Source organism: Polypterus senegalus, chromosome 3 (assembly GCF_016835505.1).
Source record: "Polypterus senegalus isolate Bchr_013 chromosome 3, ASM1683550v1, whole genome shotgun sequence".
In the NCBI taxonomy this organism is placed as follows: domain Eukaryota; kingdom Metazoa; phylum Chordata; class Cladistia; order Polypteriformes; family Polypteridae; genus Polypterus; species Polypterus senegalus.
The window spans coordinates 100,784,477-100,798,576 of record NC_053156.1 but is presented as its reverse complement, the minus strand read 5'-3'; the positions used below and the strand labels follow the sequence as shown (position 1 = coordinate 100,798,576).

Genomic DNA, 14,100 nt, shown 5'->3' with positions numbered 1-14,100 from the left:
AATTCCATGGATCAAGGTCCCCAAGTCCAGTCCTGGAGGACCACAGTGATTGGGGGTTTTCATTCAAACCTCGTCTTAATTAGTGTATTGTTTTTGCTGCTAATTAACTTCTTTTGAATTCATTTTAGTTGACTTTTTTTTTTTTAAATGTTCCCCTAAATTTTTTCATACTTCCTCTCAACTGCTTCATTTCTTTCCTTAAATGGCACCAAAACAGAAATGAAATGTGATGTGAGTGAGCCAATAGAAGACCAAGTCAGAGCGTGAAACTCCAACCAACTTCACTCCAACCAGTTGCTTAATTAGGCTTGGATTCTTGATGTTAATTAAACCTGTTCTTTAATTCCATGGCTTGTTGCTGTCATTGTGCAATAGCATACAATTCCTAAATTATTGATTTTCTCTTTTCTAACAACACTGTTAAAATGTCTTGGAGACCTTCGCCTTTCTTAATTTTCAGATATTGTATGATGGACACAGTTTGCTGGTCATGTTTTGGCTCATTTCGTATTTCACTATTGTTTGGTATCTAACTAAGGAAACAGAAACAATTAAGGGGGCCAAGTCTTCAAGAGCAAGTCAATTAAAAAGAATTCAAAAGCAGTAAATTAGCAACAAACACAAGTATTTAGTTAAGAAAGAGGTTAGAATGAAAACCTGCAGCTACTGCGGTCCTCCAGGATCAGAGATGGGGACTCCTGATCTAATACATGGTTTACAGACTGAGTATATAGTTACCGCACCTAAACTAGCAAAAAATCAATAAATGGTAGATCCACCATCAAATTACTTTGACTGTATATAACTACTGATAAACTCCAATATTATCTTTGAGAGCCACAAAGTTTTTCATGAATCTTATTTTGGGAAGGCCAGAGTATGGTCATAAATACAAAAACAGTATGACCCCACTTATTTTATTTGCTCTGCTGATGCCTTACCATTTCAAAAGTGTTATTAAAACAATGGTTGAACAAAGTAAAAAAAAAGAGGAAGTTTCCTTAATTTTCAATTGAAAATGGAGAAGACACAGCAATACCAATCACAAGAAAACAGTTGGAAAAAGATGGGTTACTTAGTAAAGTGTTACAAGAATATACTATAGTCCTGTCAAACCACACAGCATCATAGTTCACAGGTGCAACTATAACAATTAAGAAAATCCCACTGCTTCATTAAAAATGTAAGCAAAAAATCTAAAAATGTCACAGGTTATATAAAGAAGACACAAGTACAGTAGTGGCATTGTCTCCGACCCTTTAGCTGCAAACAGAGACAAAAGTTTCAGTAAAGCTCCTATTTTACTTTTGTTTACTCTTCTCCATGGTCCAGTGTTCCTTGCTATAAGACTTCAAGCAAGGCAAATTACCCACAATTGTTTCATGAAAAAGGAATGTTTTATTAATAAAACAGAACAAGAACAGCAATGTGAACATTGCTCCTATGTAAATAGAAAGACTGGACACAGGATCAATAAAACTCAACGGAATCAGGTGTTCCATGCTTATTTAGTGTTTTCTCATTTCCAAAAGTGTTTTTTCAATTTGATTTTACAAGTTTTTTTTTTTCTTTGTTAACTTCACTTCATAAGTTCTTGTATGCTCTATTGCTCAAACTGCACGAGAAAGAGTTAACTAGTTAGTGAGCTGGAGAAATAAAAATGGAGACTACTAGCAAATAGGTTATTTTTAATTTAATATCTGCTAACATTTAAAGCAACAAAACCCACATGTATAAATCTCTTTGGAAAAAAAGAAAAAAAAAAAGACCTTCGCAAAAAGAACAGCTGCAAGCTATCTAACAGCACAACCTATAAAGGTTACAGGAAAAAAGGCTTATTTGTCATGAAACATTTTATGAACATAAATAAAATAATGTAATAAATATAATTTAGATGCCATTAATAATGGTACAATTAGCTGGGAGCTTTGGAAATGTGAAACACTCAACTTACATTTAAAAATAATACTGAACATTATATTTTCTTTTTTATGTTTTTAGATACAGTGAAATACAATGTGGCTGTTTACTGACATTATACATTTCTATTTTGTGAGTTACAGTCATAAGAAAAAAGTTTGGGAAGCCCTTTCAGCTTGCATAATAATGTACTCTACTTTCAACAAAAAGATAACAGTGGTATGTCTTTCATTTCTTAGGAGCATCCGAGTACTGGGGTGTTTTCCGAACAAAGATTTTTAGTGAAGCAGTATTGAGTTGTATGAAATTAAATCAAATATGAAAAACTGGCTGTGTCAAAATGTGGGTCCCACTTGTAATTTTGCTGATTTGAATGCATGTAACTGCTCAATACTGATTACTTGCAACACCAAATTCATTGAAGTTAAAGGGTTGATGAGCTAATTCATAGACAGGTGTGTCCAAATCATGAGAAAAGATATTTAAGGTGGTCAATTGCAAGTTGTGCTTCCCTTTGACTCTCCTCTGAAGAGTGACAGCATGGGATCCTCAAAGCAACTCTCAAAAGATCTGAAAACAAAGATTGTTCAGTAGCATGGTTTAGGGGAAGGCTACAAAAAGCTATCCCAGAGGTTTAAACTGTCAGTTTCAACTGTATGGAATGGAATCAGGAAATGGAAGGCCATAGGCACAAGAAAAATACAGGAGCGGCATATGCGCAAGATTGTGAGAATAGTTACAAAAAACCCACAGATCGCCTCCAAAGACCTGCAAGACCACCTTGCTGTAGATCGTGTATCTGTACATTGTTCTACAATTCAGCGCAATTTGCGCAACGAACATCTGTATAGCAGGGTGATGAGAAAGAAGCCTTTTCTGCATTCACGCCACAAAAAGAGTCGCTTGTTGTATGCAAATGTTCATTTAGACAAGATTCATTTTGGAACAAAGTGCTTTGGACTAATGAAACAAAAATTGAGTTATTTGGTCATAACAAACAGCGCTTTGCATGGAGGAAGAAGAACACCGCATTCCAAGAAAAACACCTGCTACCTACTGTCAAATTTGGTTGAGGGTCCATCATGCTGTGGGGCTATGTGGCTAGTTCAGGGACTGGGGCCCTTGTTAAACTCGAGGGTAAGATGAATTCAACCCAATATCAACAAATTCTTCAGGATAATGTTCAAGCATCAGTCACAAAGTTGAAGTTACGTAGGGGTTAGATATTTCAACAAGACAATGACCCAAAACAAAGTTAGAAATCTACAAAGGCATTCATGCAGAGCAAGAAGTACAATGTTCTGGAACGGCCGTCACAGTCCCCCGACTTGAATATCATCGAAAATCTATAGGATGATTTGAAGCAGGCTGTCCATGCTCGGCAATCACCAAATTTAACTGAACTGGAGAGATTTTGTACGGAAGAATGGTGAAAAATACCTCCATCCAGAATCCAGACACTCATCAAAGGCTATAGGAAGTGTCTAGAGGCTGTTCTATTTGCAAAAGGAGGCTCAGCTAAGTATTGATGTAATATCTGTTGGGGTGCTCAAATTTATGCACCTGTCTAATTTTGTTGTGATGCATATTGCATATTTTCTTTTAATCCAATAAACTTAATGTCTCTGCTGAAATAGTACCGTTTCGATAAGGCATGTGTGGCACACGGCTGGGGGTGGTACCCAGCCAGGACGCCCAGGAGGACCAGAGGAGGGCTTGCACCTCCTCCAGACCACGAGGGGGCGACCGTCCTTGTTGCACTGAGGACCAAGGGTGCAGAGCTTGGAAGCTCAACCCTGTAAGGGCCCATGATCACCACCAGGGGGCGCTCCGGTGCCTGGAGAGCCCTGGACCTCAGCACTCCCACCACACCAGGAAGTGCTGGGGGGAAGAAGACTGGGGACAACTGGAGGGTTTCCGGGTGCGCAGCCGGCACTTCCACCACACAGGGGAGTGTCCGTGGAGGAGGGTCGGGAAGCACCTGGAGCCCATTTGGGCTTGTATAAAAGGGGCCACCTCCCTTCATTCGATGACAGGAGTTGGGCGAGGAGTGGACGAAATCTTGCAAGAGAGGAGTGGAGGCGGCCTGAAGAAAGACACTGGAGAGAGAGAGGCCTGGACTTTTGGGGATCAGTGCTGGAAGCACTGGGTTGTGCACGAACTTTGTACATAGAACTGTAAATAAATGTGTGTGTTGGGTGAGAAAACGTTGTCCGTCTGTCTGTGTCCGGGGCTCGTACCACACATGTCATATATTAAAAGTAACTTGCTACTTTGAAAGCTCAGCCAATGATAGACTAAAATCTAAAGAATTAAGAGGGGTTCCCAAACTTTTTCATATGACTGTATTTTTAACACGACTCAAAATCAATTATATTTTTAAAAAGTTAATACACATTCAAAAATGCACAAAATCCTGTTCCATGGGGTCTCATTCTACTATAGATTACTATGCATGTTTAAATTTTTAGGATTTCAGGGTAATGACAATATAATTTGCTCTGCAAGAAAAAAAATCCAGTATGGAAGCAACAGATTAGGGATTCTCCCGATTTCATCACACATACTATATAAAAACTGACTGAATAAATAATTGTTCAAATGTAATTTGGAATGAAAAAATGAAAATGTTTCAATTTATACAGTGTATGGATGTCACAAAAGAACCTATGCTTCAGTACTATTTTGGTGCCAAAGTTCCAAAATGTAACTGTACCAGCTTTTTTTTACAGTATGGGTAGTACCGAGAAAAAGCAGTACAGCCCTCATGCATGACTGCAAGTAGACACATTTTTTTGGAAAGGCACAATAATACATGAGAAAAGCAGGAGTCAAAACTACACATAAAAATAGGACTACATCACCACTCGTCAAAAACAAAAATAGCAGAGGTCAAATCTGGAATATTTTGGACTTGTGCAGGAGAATTTTGGCACAGGAATTTTCATTTATGTATTCATTTTTTAAAAGCAAAAACACACACCCTCAAGCTTGAGTCATTGACAATTTTATCTCATATGAAATTACTTTGAGAATGACATCACGTTACTCTTCAAATAAGGTGTAATCATTTAACTTCTGTTGTCACACATTTGTAAGAGACAAAAGGATAACAAGATTATTCACTTTTACATAGTGTCTTACACAGCCTTTCTAAGCAACACAAGCAGTTCAATACCATGGATCAAGGAGGAGGAGGAGGAGGAGGAGGAGGAGGACGACCTCACATGCATCCACAGTTACGCATACAAGACTGTGGGATGTTAGAGGAATGCTAGCGCAAACAACAGTTCTAGCAAGGACAGATTTAAACAAAGCGGCTATTTGGTATATTTACACCGGTGATTAAATCTGTTGCTCCATTTGGTTAATACTAAAATAAAATGTACTTAGTGTTTCAATGCTTCGAAGGACAAGGATCATCGCCACTTTAATACAGTGTGTACAAAATCGGTTATTGTCAAAACATACAGTAGCAGGACAAGCAAAACAGTAAACGTGGCTAAATATAAATCTGCAAACACTGAATTTGTATCATTTGTTTAGGTTTTGAAGACAAACTACTGTTAATTAATATAACCTATAAGTGAAAACACATGTCATATATCTGAATGGTACACTGAAGAATATAATGTTGCCTCTCAGTTATGTATTTTTTTAACACAGGTAATGACAGCCCAAGTAATTTTCTAATTCTGGATTTATATACAGGAATAAGCAATAACAAAGTGTGACCACACACACACATAAGAAAACAATGAAAACATCCAAACAAAAGCTGTTCAACAGAAGTTCAGAAATAATGGATTAATGTAAAACTGACAAGTTTGATTTCACACAGGAAGGTTTAAAGTTAGAAAAAAAAAAAGAAAGAGGAGGGACAGAAGAATATTAAAGCACCACATGTTTCTGTGGAAGTTGTATGGATCTGTTAAATATTACTGTTCAGTAATAATATTTTAACCAGCTAATAATGCAAATCTAAATTCTTAAATAAGATAATGTTACAAACGCAATGGTTCATTGACCAACCAGACTTTAAAAGCACATTAGCAAAACAGCTTTAAAGTGTTTGTTTAAATGGAAATATACAGAATTATCTTGAAATTCACCAATTCAATAGTATATATGCAAAAAGTTTGAATTGTTATACTTTTTCTGGATTTTAAGCAGCATTTTTCAGTTACTGGAGACAAAATTTCAGGAAAAATTTAGAACATGCACATGCTAAAATATATCAGGTGGTTTATGATGACAGCATTCTTTATAAACTCTGTGTTAAAATCCCACCAAGATTATAGCCCCCCTCCCCAATATATTTGCTATTACACTGGGGGGAATATTAATCTTTGCCACTAATTAAAATTGAAAGCCTAACTTTTAATTTTGACATTAAAGAATGCCAATACTTGTTTACTTAAATGATAGCTGGGTAACTACTTGAGAGTAATCTGAATTTTAAATCACATATTAATCAGATCATTAGGACAGCATTTTTTCACTTAAGAAACATAAGTAAAGTTAGACCGCTTATATCACTGAAAGATGCTGAGAAATTAGTTCACGCGTTTGTTTTCAGTCGACTAGATTACTGTAACGCACTCCTCTCAGGACTACCCAAAAAAGATATAAATCGTTTGCAAATAGTGCAGAATGCAGCTGCTAGAATCCTAACTAGGAAAAGAAAATCCGAACACATTTCTCCAGTTTTAATGTCATTACACTGGTTACCTGTGTCATTCAGAATTGACTTTAAAATTCTGCTTATGGTTTATAAAGCCTTAAATAATCTCGCTCCATCTTATATATCGGAATGTCTGACACCTTATATTCCAAATCGTAACCTCAGATCCTCAAATGAGTGTCTCCTTAGAATTCCAAGAACAAAACTTAAAAGAAGTGGTGAGGCGGCCTTCTGCTGCTATGCACCTAAAATCTGGAATAGCCTGCCAATAGGAATTTGCCAGGCTGATACAGTAGAGCACTTTAAAACACTGCTGAAAACATATTACTTTAACATGGCCTTTTTATAACTTCATTTTAATCTTAATTTAACTTAATCCTGATACTCTATATGTTCAATTTCCTCAAAATAACTATTCATGGTGGCTCTAAAATCGGTACTGACCCCTACTCTCTTTTCTGTTTCTTTTTCCGGTTACTCAAAGCTTCATGATGCTCCAACAATGATGGAGGGATTAAAAGGCAGAAGTCTACGTGACCATCATCATCATCAAGCCCTTCCGTCAGAATCCTAAATCCAAAGAGGACTGTTTCATTTATGTTAGGTAGAATGCCCAGAGGGGACTGGGCGGCCTCATGGTCTGGAATCCCTACAGATTTTATTTTTTCTCTAGCCGTCTGGAGTTTTTTTTGTTTTTTCTGTCCCCCCTGGCCATTGAACCTTACTCTTATTCGATGTTAATTAATGTTGATTTATTTTGTTTTATAATTGTGTCTTTCATTTTTCTATTCTTTAATATGTAAAGCAGTTTGAGCTACTGTTTGTATGAAAATGTGCTATATAAATAAATGTTGTTGTTAATACCAGAATTTTAAAACTGTTGTTACTTTACATTTTCATATTTTATTACAGAAAATGCACGATATTGTTCACTTCAATAATGGTACTTTAAATGGGATTTCGGTTCATGCCATTTTACAGAAAGGCATGGAGTATTGTAAAATTTCACAGGTATATGAATTGAATAGAAAAATTATGCTATTGTAATATCACTAATGCAGCATGTAATTATTTTTAACACTAGAATTACCAGAGCCTACGAAAAACCTCGTAGATCCGTCCCACCTTAAATCGCTTCTTAAAACCGTTCTCACCTCTCTGCCAGCGTCTTTTGTAATCTAAATGTGCTGATAAAGAAAACTGCAAGTAGCAGGCTATTCCATCCTCCACCGACTTAGAATGTGCACAAACTTCTCCCAGCTCATGCCTTGATTGATTATCTGGCAGTGAAGTGGAGTTTTAGAGTGGAAATGATCTATCAAATAGATCATTATTTGGAATACACACATTTCACGTGTGTTCCGTTTCTACAGTAATCCGTGTAAACACATTTTTAAAACAGAAACATTTTTCATATTGTAGTAGTAAATGACAAAATGTAGGCATGAACTATATAATGTATGATGCCTGAAGTCCAAATATCAAAGAAACACTTTCACAAAAGGTACAAATATAACAGAACAAGTATGCTTTTATTCAAAAATATAACTGCAGAAAAAAAGCCACCTTAGCATGACACATTGACACACACTTACTACTAATGTCTTGGTAGTGTAATGGTATCAGTAACTGACTGATAATCAAAAGGTCACGAGTTCAATCCCGCACGACTCAATTTGGAGAAGTAAACTGCTCTTATTCTTACTATTTTAGAATAAAAACATACATTTGATTTCAGTGTGTAACAGCCGGTGTAATTTATGATACTTGTAAAGGTTACCTTTGTTTTTTTTTATTCACTTTTCATTCTCTCAGTCGTGTTCAGGATCCTTCCCCACCCATCTGACACTGCTGTTTTCACATAAAGATGCTCTATAGCTCTGCAGCGAACTTGTGACATTGGCATTCTCGTATCAATGCTTGTGAACTGAAGTGCCTGCGTGCACTTTTAGTGGCATCACACGTCTATTTTTTGAGCATGCCCGTGTCGCTCAAACACATGAACATATGTTGGTGTACAAGTATAACAAAACAAGTGCACTTTTATTCTAGACTATAAGTGAAGAAAAAATAAAGCAAGTTACAGTAGGCGGTTGATACGACAGCTTGCGTGGTGCAATGCTAAGAACTTCTGATTTCCGATCCGTGCTATATAAAATCATCACATTCAAATATTAACAATTCCCACACACCCTTCCTACATTCACGACATGTGTACTTGTTGCAGTGTACACATCTCTCTGTGCTATGGTTCCTATTACAATGAATGAGCACCTGACACTGTACTTTCTTCCCTATTTAAATAACACTCGAGCTATAGCACGTCTCCAAATAAATCACATTTGAGCTATAGTGCGTCTTTATGTGAAAACAGCAGTGTCAGATGGGGAGGGGGAGATCGTGAAAGCGACTGAGAGAATGGAACTAAAAAAAAAAAAAAAAGCTAACCTTTACAATTATCATGCATTTACACTGGCTCAAATAATATTGCATTAGTGCGATGATGTTTTTACATATATTGTCTCTTTCATTCATCTTGCGGTTTGTAATCAATGACCGCGTGTTTTTTTCCCCGGTGGTGTTTCTTTTGTACTCCAGGACACGCAGGAGGACAGAATAGTACAGAGCAGTAAGTTCAGCGCTATATGCAATCAGACAGACAGACAGACAGGCAGAGTAGGCACTAGATATATAAATAAACAGGGAAGGCACTGTATAACAGATATATAAAAAAAGCAGCCAAGGGGATAGATATATAGATAAATAGGAAGGAAAGGCACTATATGATAGGCAGACAGGGAAGCTCCTATATAATAATAAAATTACTGTTATTACTATATAGATAGACAGGGAGTTCATGCAGAACGGCGAAGGTTAAAAATAAATAAATTTTCTCCCCAGCGGGGAATCTAACTCAGATCTCTTGAAGCACAGCAAGTCCACTGCGCTCTAAGTGACAAAATCTTACCACTACGCCACAGAAGGAGCACTTAAATGCTTGAACCTCTCATTATTATTCTAATAATTAATCTAATTAATCTATTATTTCCACTCTAAAACTCCACTTCACTCCCAGATAATCGAGGCATGAGCTAGGAGAAGTTCGTGCACGTCCTAAGTCGGTGGGGGGATGGAATAGCCGGCTGCTTGCAGTTTGTTTTTATTGGCACATTTACAGGACAAAGGAGGCTGGCGGAGAGGTGAGAACGATTTAAGAAGCGATTTAAGGTGGGATGGATCTACAAGTTTTTTCGTAGAGTCTGGTAATTCTAGTGTTAAGTTAGGGATGACTTTATTTCAGTCAGTACTACAGAATATTAATACAAACTTTAATTATCCATAAAGTTTGATGGATAATTAAACTAAATGGTTCCAAAATTACTTCTTTTGGTACCATCCAACATTAAACATTAGGATGATTATGGTTTGTTTCTCTGTGTTTTTTCTCTCTCTCTCAACTACCATCAACTCATTGCAAACTCAAGGCAGCTCAATGGATAGTTGTTCTGAATTGTGTCTGGTCGTCTACTATTTGGCTAAAACTTTGCAAAGGGAACCCATGGCTTCAGTCACTGTATCAATCCATAACATTGTAAGTCTTCCTGTTTTGCACTGACCTGCTAAGGTTGGTGTCCTTCTCCGATGACCTTTCTCAGTGCATAATATGTCTGAAATAGGACATCCAGAGTATAACATATATTTGAGCTCCCAAGGATAATTCTGGCTTTTCTAATACCAATGCATTTGCTCACTAGGTTGTCCAGGGTAGGCATAGGATTCTTTGCCAAAATCATAAAACACTCTTTGTTTTGTAGCTTGCAAAATACTATTGTTGTCACAGTCCAATAAATGTGTTAAATCAGTGAAGCTGTAAAAATCTTATGTTACATTCCATTTCTCATTAGGAAAATTGTAAATTTATTAAATTGTATTAATATTCTCCAAGAGCCTCTTTTTCTGTGGAAAGTTGTATAATCTTTTAATTACTCATGTACATTATTGGCATTAGTAATATTAGAGTTAATAAACTAGTTGATGATAAATGTAATTGCTATAGTACAATGCTAATACTGTACATTATTACTTTTAGTACCATTCCATATTAATGTGTCAAACATCTGCGATTCATGATATCAGCTGCTATTAGAATCTCATGATATGTATGGAGACCTGAAGAAACAGAGGGTATAGATTATCTGTGTTAACTTTTGGCAGCCAAGCTCAGCGAAATATTCTCTGTGATTACAGTACCCAAAGGTACTTGCAGTACCTCTTAAACATGTAAGCAAGCCGTCACTGACAATCATGTTTAAAATTTCCACTACATAAAGTACATAATGAACAAAATAATTTTCCATGCATTTTGCAGGCAAAAATTATTTATATCCGACAGGCCGTTTTAGCTGGTTTCTCTTCAGTAAGACAATTACTTAATTTTTATCACTTATTTAAAGGAAAACACAGGGAATAGGAAAAAAAAACTCTATTAAAGACATCTTATGGATATTATTACTTAGTGGAAATACCAACTAAATACATTAAGCCAATCCATAGTACTGTCTTGTGCTTACTACTGGTTGCACTGAAAGTTTTAGCACAAATCTGCAAATGTACAATACTCACTGCAATATAAGAAAACTAATAATAAATTATGACTATAAATGCTTACAAAAATTATATTTATTTTGTAGAGAACAATAGTTTGAAATAAGAACAACTTGACAATTTTATCAAAAATGGAAATGCTTGAGAGAGAAAAATTAGAGCATTACATACCCTCTGAATGCCTTCTTCATTGACTCTTACTCTTTGGAAAAGAGTTTTAAAGGCTTTGCTCAACATGAATGCAAAAAATCTAACAACGCTGAGCTTCAGATTCTGGGCCATCTCATCTAAGATCTCTACAGCCTCTTCATGAATAATTTCTGGGGACTCTCCAGACTCCTTTGATAACTACAAGAAAATTAAATTAAAAAATGCTTGCTCAGGGATTCTTAATATTCAGAGGTATTCTTCCTCAGACATACAGTATATTCCATTCAAATGTAATATGCTTAATGAATAATGGCAAAATAGCAACAAACACCTCAACAGTTTGTTAAGAATGAAAGTGGAAATAAATCATTTATATACTACTAAATTACTTTAGTTATTTCTAGCAGAAAGGTTTTTTTTTTCATTTTATTGAATTTATTAAAAGCAAATAACATTCCATACAAGCAAGTCAAATTTTACAGAACTAAGTTCAAGTAAAATCAGCTCCCACACAAGAGAAAGAGAGCTAGGGATACAGAGTAAAACTTTAACAGTAGGAAATAGAAATAAATAAAATAAACCAAGGGAAGAGAATCCACTTCCTCAATTTAAATGCTTATTCTGAATTGTTATTGATTAGACCTTGCCAGGTTTTAAAAAAGTTTTGAATAGAGCCTCTAAGTCAGAATTTGATTTTTTTTCAATTTCAAATAGTATATAACATCAGTTACCCACTGACTTAAAAGAGGAGAGTTAGGATTCTTCCAGTTGGCAAGATAAGTCTAGATGTCAAAAGTGAAGTAAAGGCAATTACAGATAATTGTTCAAATGTAATTTGGAATGAACAATTTAAATTTTACAATTGTTAAGCTATACCCATACAACTTCAATGAATAAAAGTGGTCCCTTTTTGATTCTTGTTATTGATTCTTTTTGAAGAAGGAACATAACATTTGGCATGGTTGTCACAATACTGAAATTCCTCTATTTGATACAATATTCTGGAAGTACTGATATTTAATATTTTCAGCACCATATGAATTTGAAACAATGGATACATGCAAATTACACATAACTAGATTTCTCTTAACTAAGTGCATTTGTTCAAAAGCTTCAGAGATTGTGAAACATTCAAAAGTCTATAAAATGGCAAAGAACAACGCTGGTCAAGTCTTCTGTAAACATTAACAGCTAAATTTTACATTAATGAAAATACTGTTTTTGAAGTAGTGTACTCATTCAAAAGCCTCCAACACTATCACACATTCACAAGTCAGTAAAATGCAAATACCGAAATCTCCTGTTAGCATTACGGTGGCCTACAGTGCTTTAAGCAGGACTTTAAAAATTAGGCTCAATGCCCCAACATAATATGTTGGGAAACTATCAGAGTAAATTTTTTGGGAGCAAGGAAACAAGTATGGAAAGTGGAGGAGTACATTTCTTTTAATAGTTTGTCTCTTAAATGTTTTTGTACAGAGTTTTTGAATGTCAAGAAAAAATTGTTATTAATATTGTTTTAGTATGTGTACCTCGAATGTCTTTGCTGATAAGATCTTGCAGAAATTTTTTGCTAAGAGAACAGTTTCTGAAAAATGGCAATTTTCAACAATTTTAATAAAGCATATTATCAGCTGCCAAACAGACAGCACCTGCTAAAAAGCAGGTAACACGTAGAGTACTACAGTCCAAGAGCTAAAAGCAGAAAAAAAAAAAAATGCAGGCTGCACATGTAGTTACTGACAAAGAACACGTTGACAGGTTAGTCTTTCATGCAAAAAACTTGGAAATTACAAAAAAATTGTGGTTTATTTCCAAAAAAGTGTCATATGCACAGTTTGCATTCAAATCTGATACATGTGTTAGTGGTCAGTTAGTGTTAGATTTCTAAACAATTATTCACGAAAGACGACATTAAGGTTCTTTATACTAGAATGTTTATTTAACATTTATAATTTCTATACATACGGTTTACAAAATATTACAATAAATATTGCAATACGTATTCAATCATACTTATATTACAGTCCACTACAAGCAACCTTCGTCTTGCAAATACCTATCACCTTTGCCCCCCAATGACCAAACTTTGCACAATGGGTGACCGAGCTTTTGCAGTTGCTGCTACACAGCTCTGGAATGCCCTACCAAAGAACCTGAGAACACAGCAGGTTGTGGGCTGTTTTAAAAAACAGACTTAGGTAAGCATATTAACAAAGTTGCCTCTAATTAGTGTTTTATCTTTGTTTTTATCAAGTTGTGTCTTTGTTTATATTTTTTATGTAGTACTTTGAGGTTTACTACAAATGTAAAGTGCTTTATAAATAAAATGGATTATTATTTTTATTATTATTCATTGACATTTGTAATATTTAATTGTACTTCCTCAGTAACAGTATTTGTTTTCATCAAGGTAAATAACTTTTTAACCAGATTTAAACTTCCCTACATTTTGTTTACAGAACTTTACTCTTACATTTTACAAAACATTACACTACTTAAAGTACTTGCATTTAATGTCTAGAATGTCTATTACTTTCTCACATCAATGTAAAAATTTGAATGCATACAGAAATGCAATCTATATGCTTGTTTTATTGAGTTACATTATGCACTGTATTTGGAATCAAAATGGTATCAGATTTCAATATTTTTTTTAGTATCATTTCAAATTATGAAGTTTTGGTATTGTGACAACCCTAGTATACAGGCAAAACAAACAAAACATTTCTTTTTAAAAC

General features: G+C 35.3%; 1 protein-coding gene across 2 annotated transcripts in view; it reads right to left on the bottom strand.

Moving 5' to 3' along the window:
• The window catches only part of gnpat (glyceronephosphate O-acyltransferase), a 70,724-nt gene that overhangs the window by 40,302 nt on the left and 16,322 nt on the right, over positions 1-14,100 (bottom strand). For both annotated transcript variants that reach the window (XM_039747681.1, XM_039747680.1), the window contains exon 3: positions 11,381-11,557. In XM_039747681.1, the coding sequence (XP_039603615.1) occupies positions 11,381-11,557 (177 nt within the window). The remainder of the gene's footprint in view (positions 1-11,380; positions 11,558-14,100) is intronic.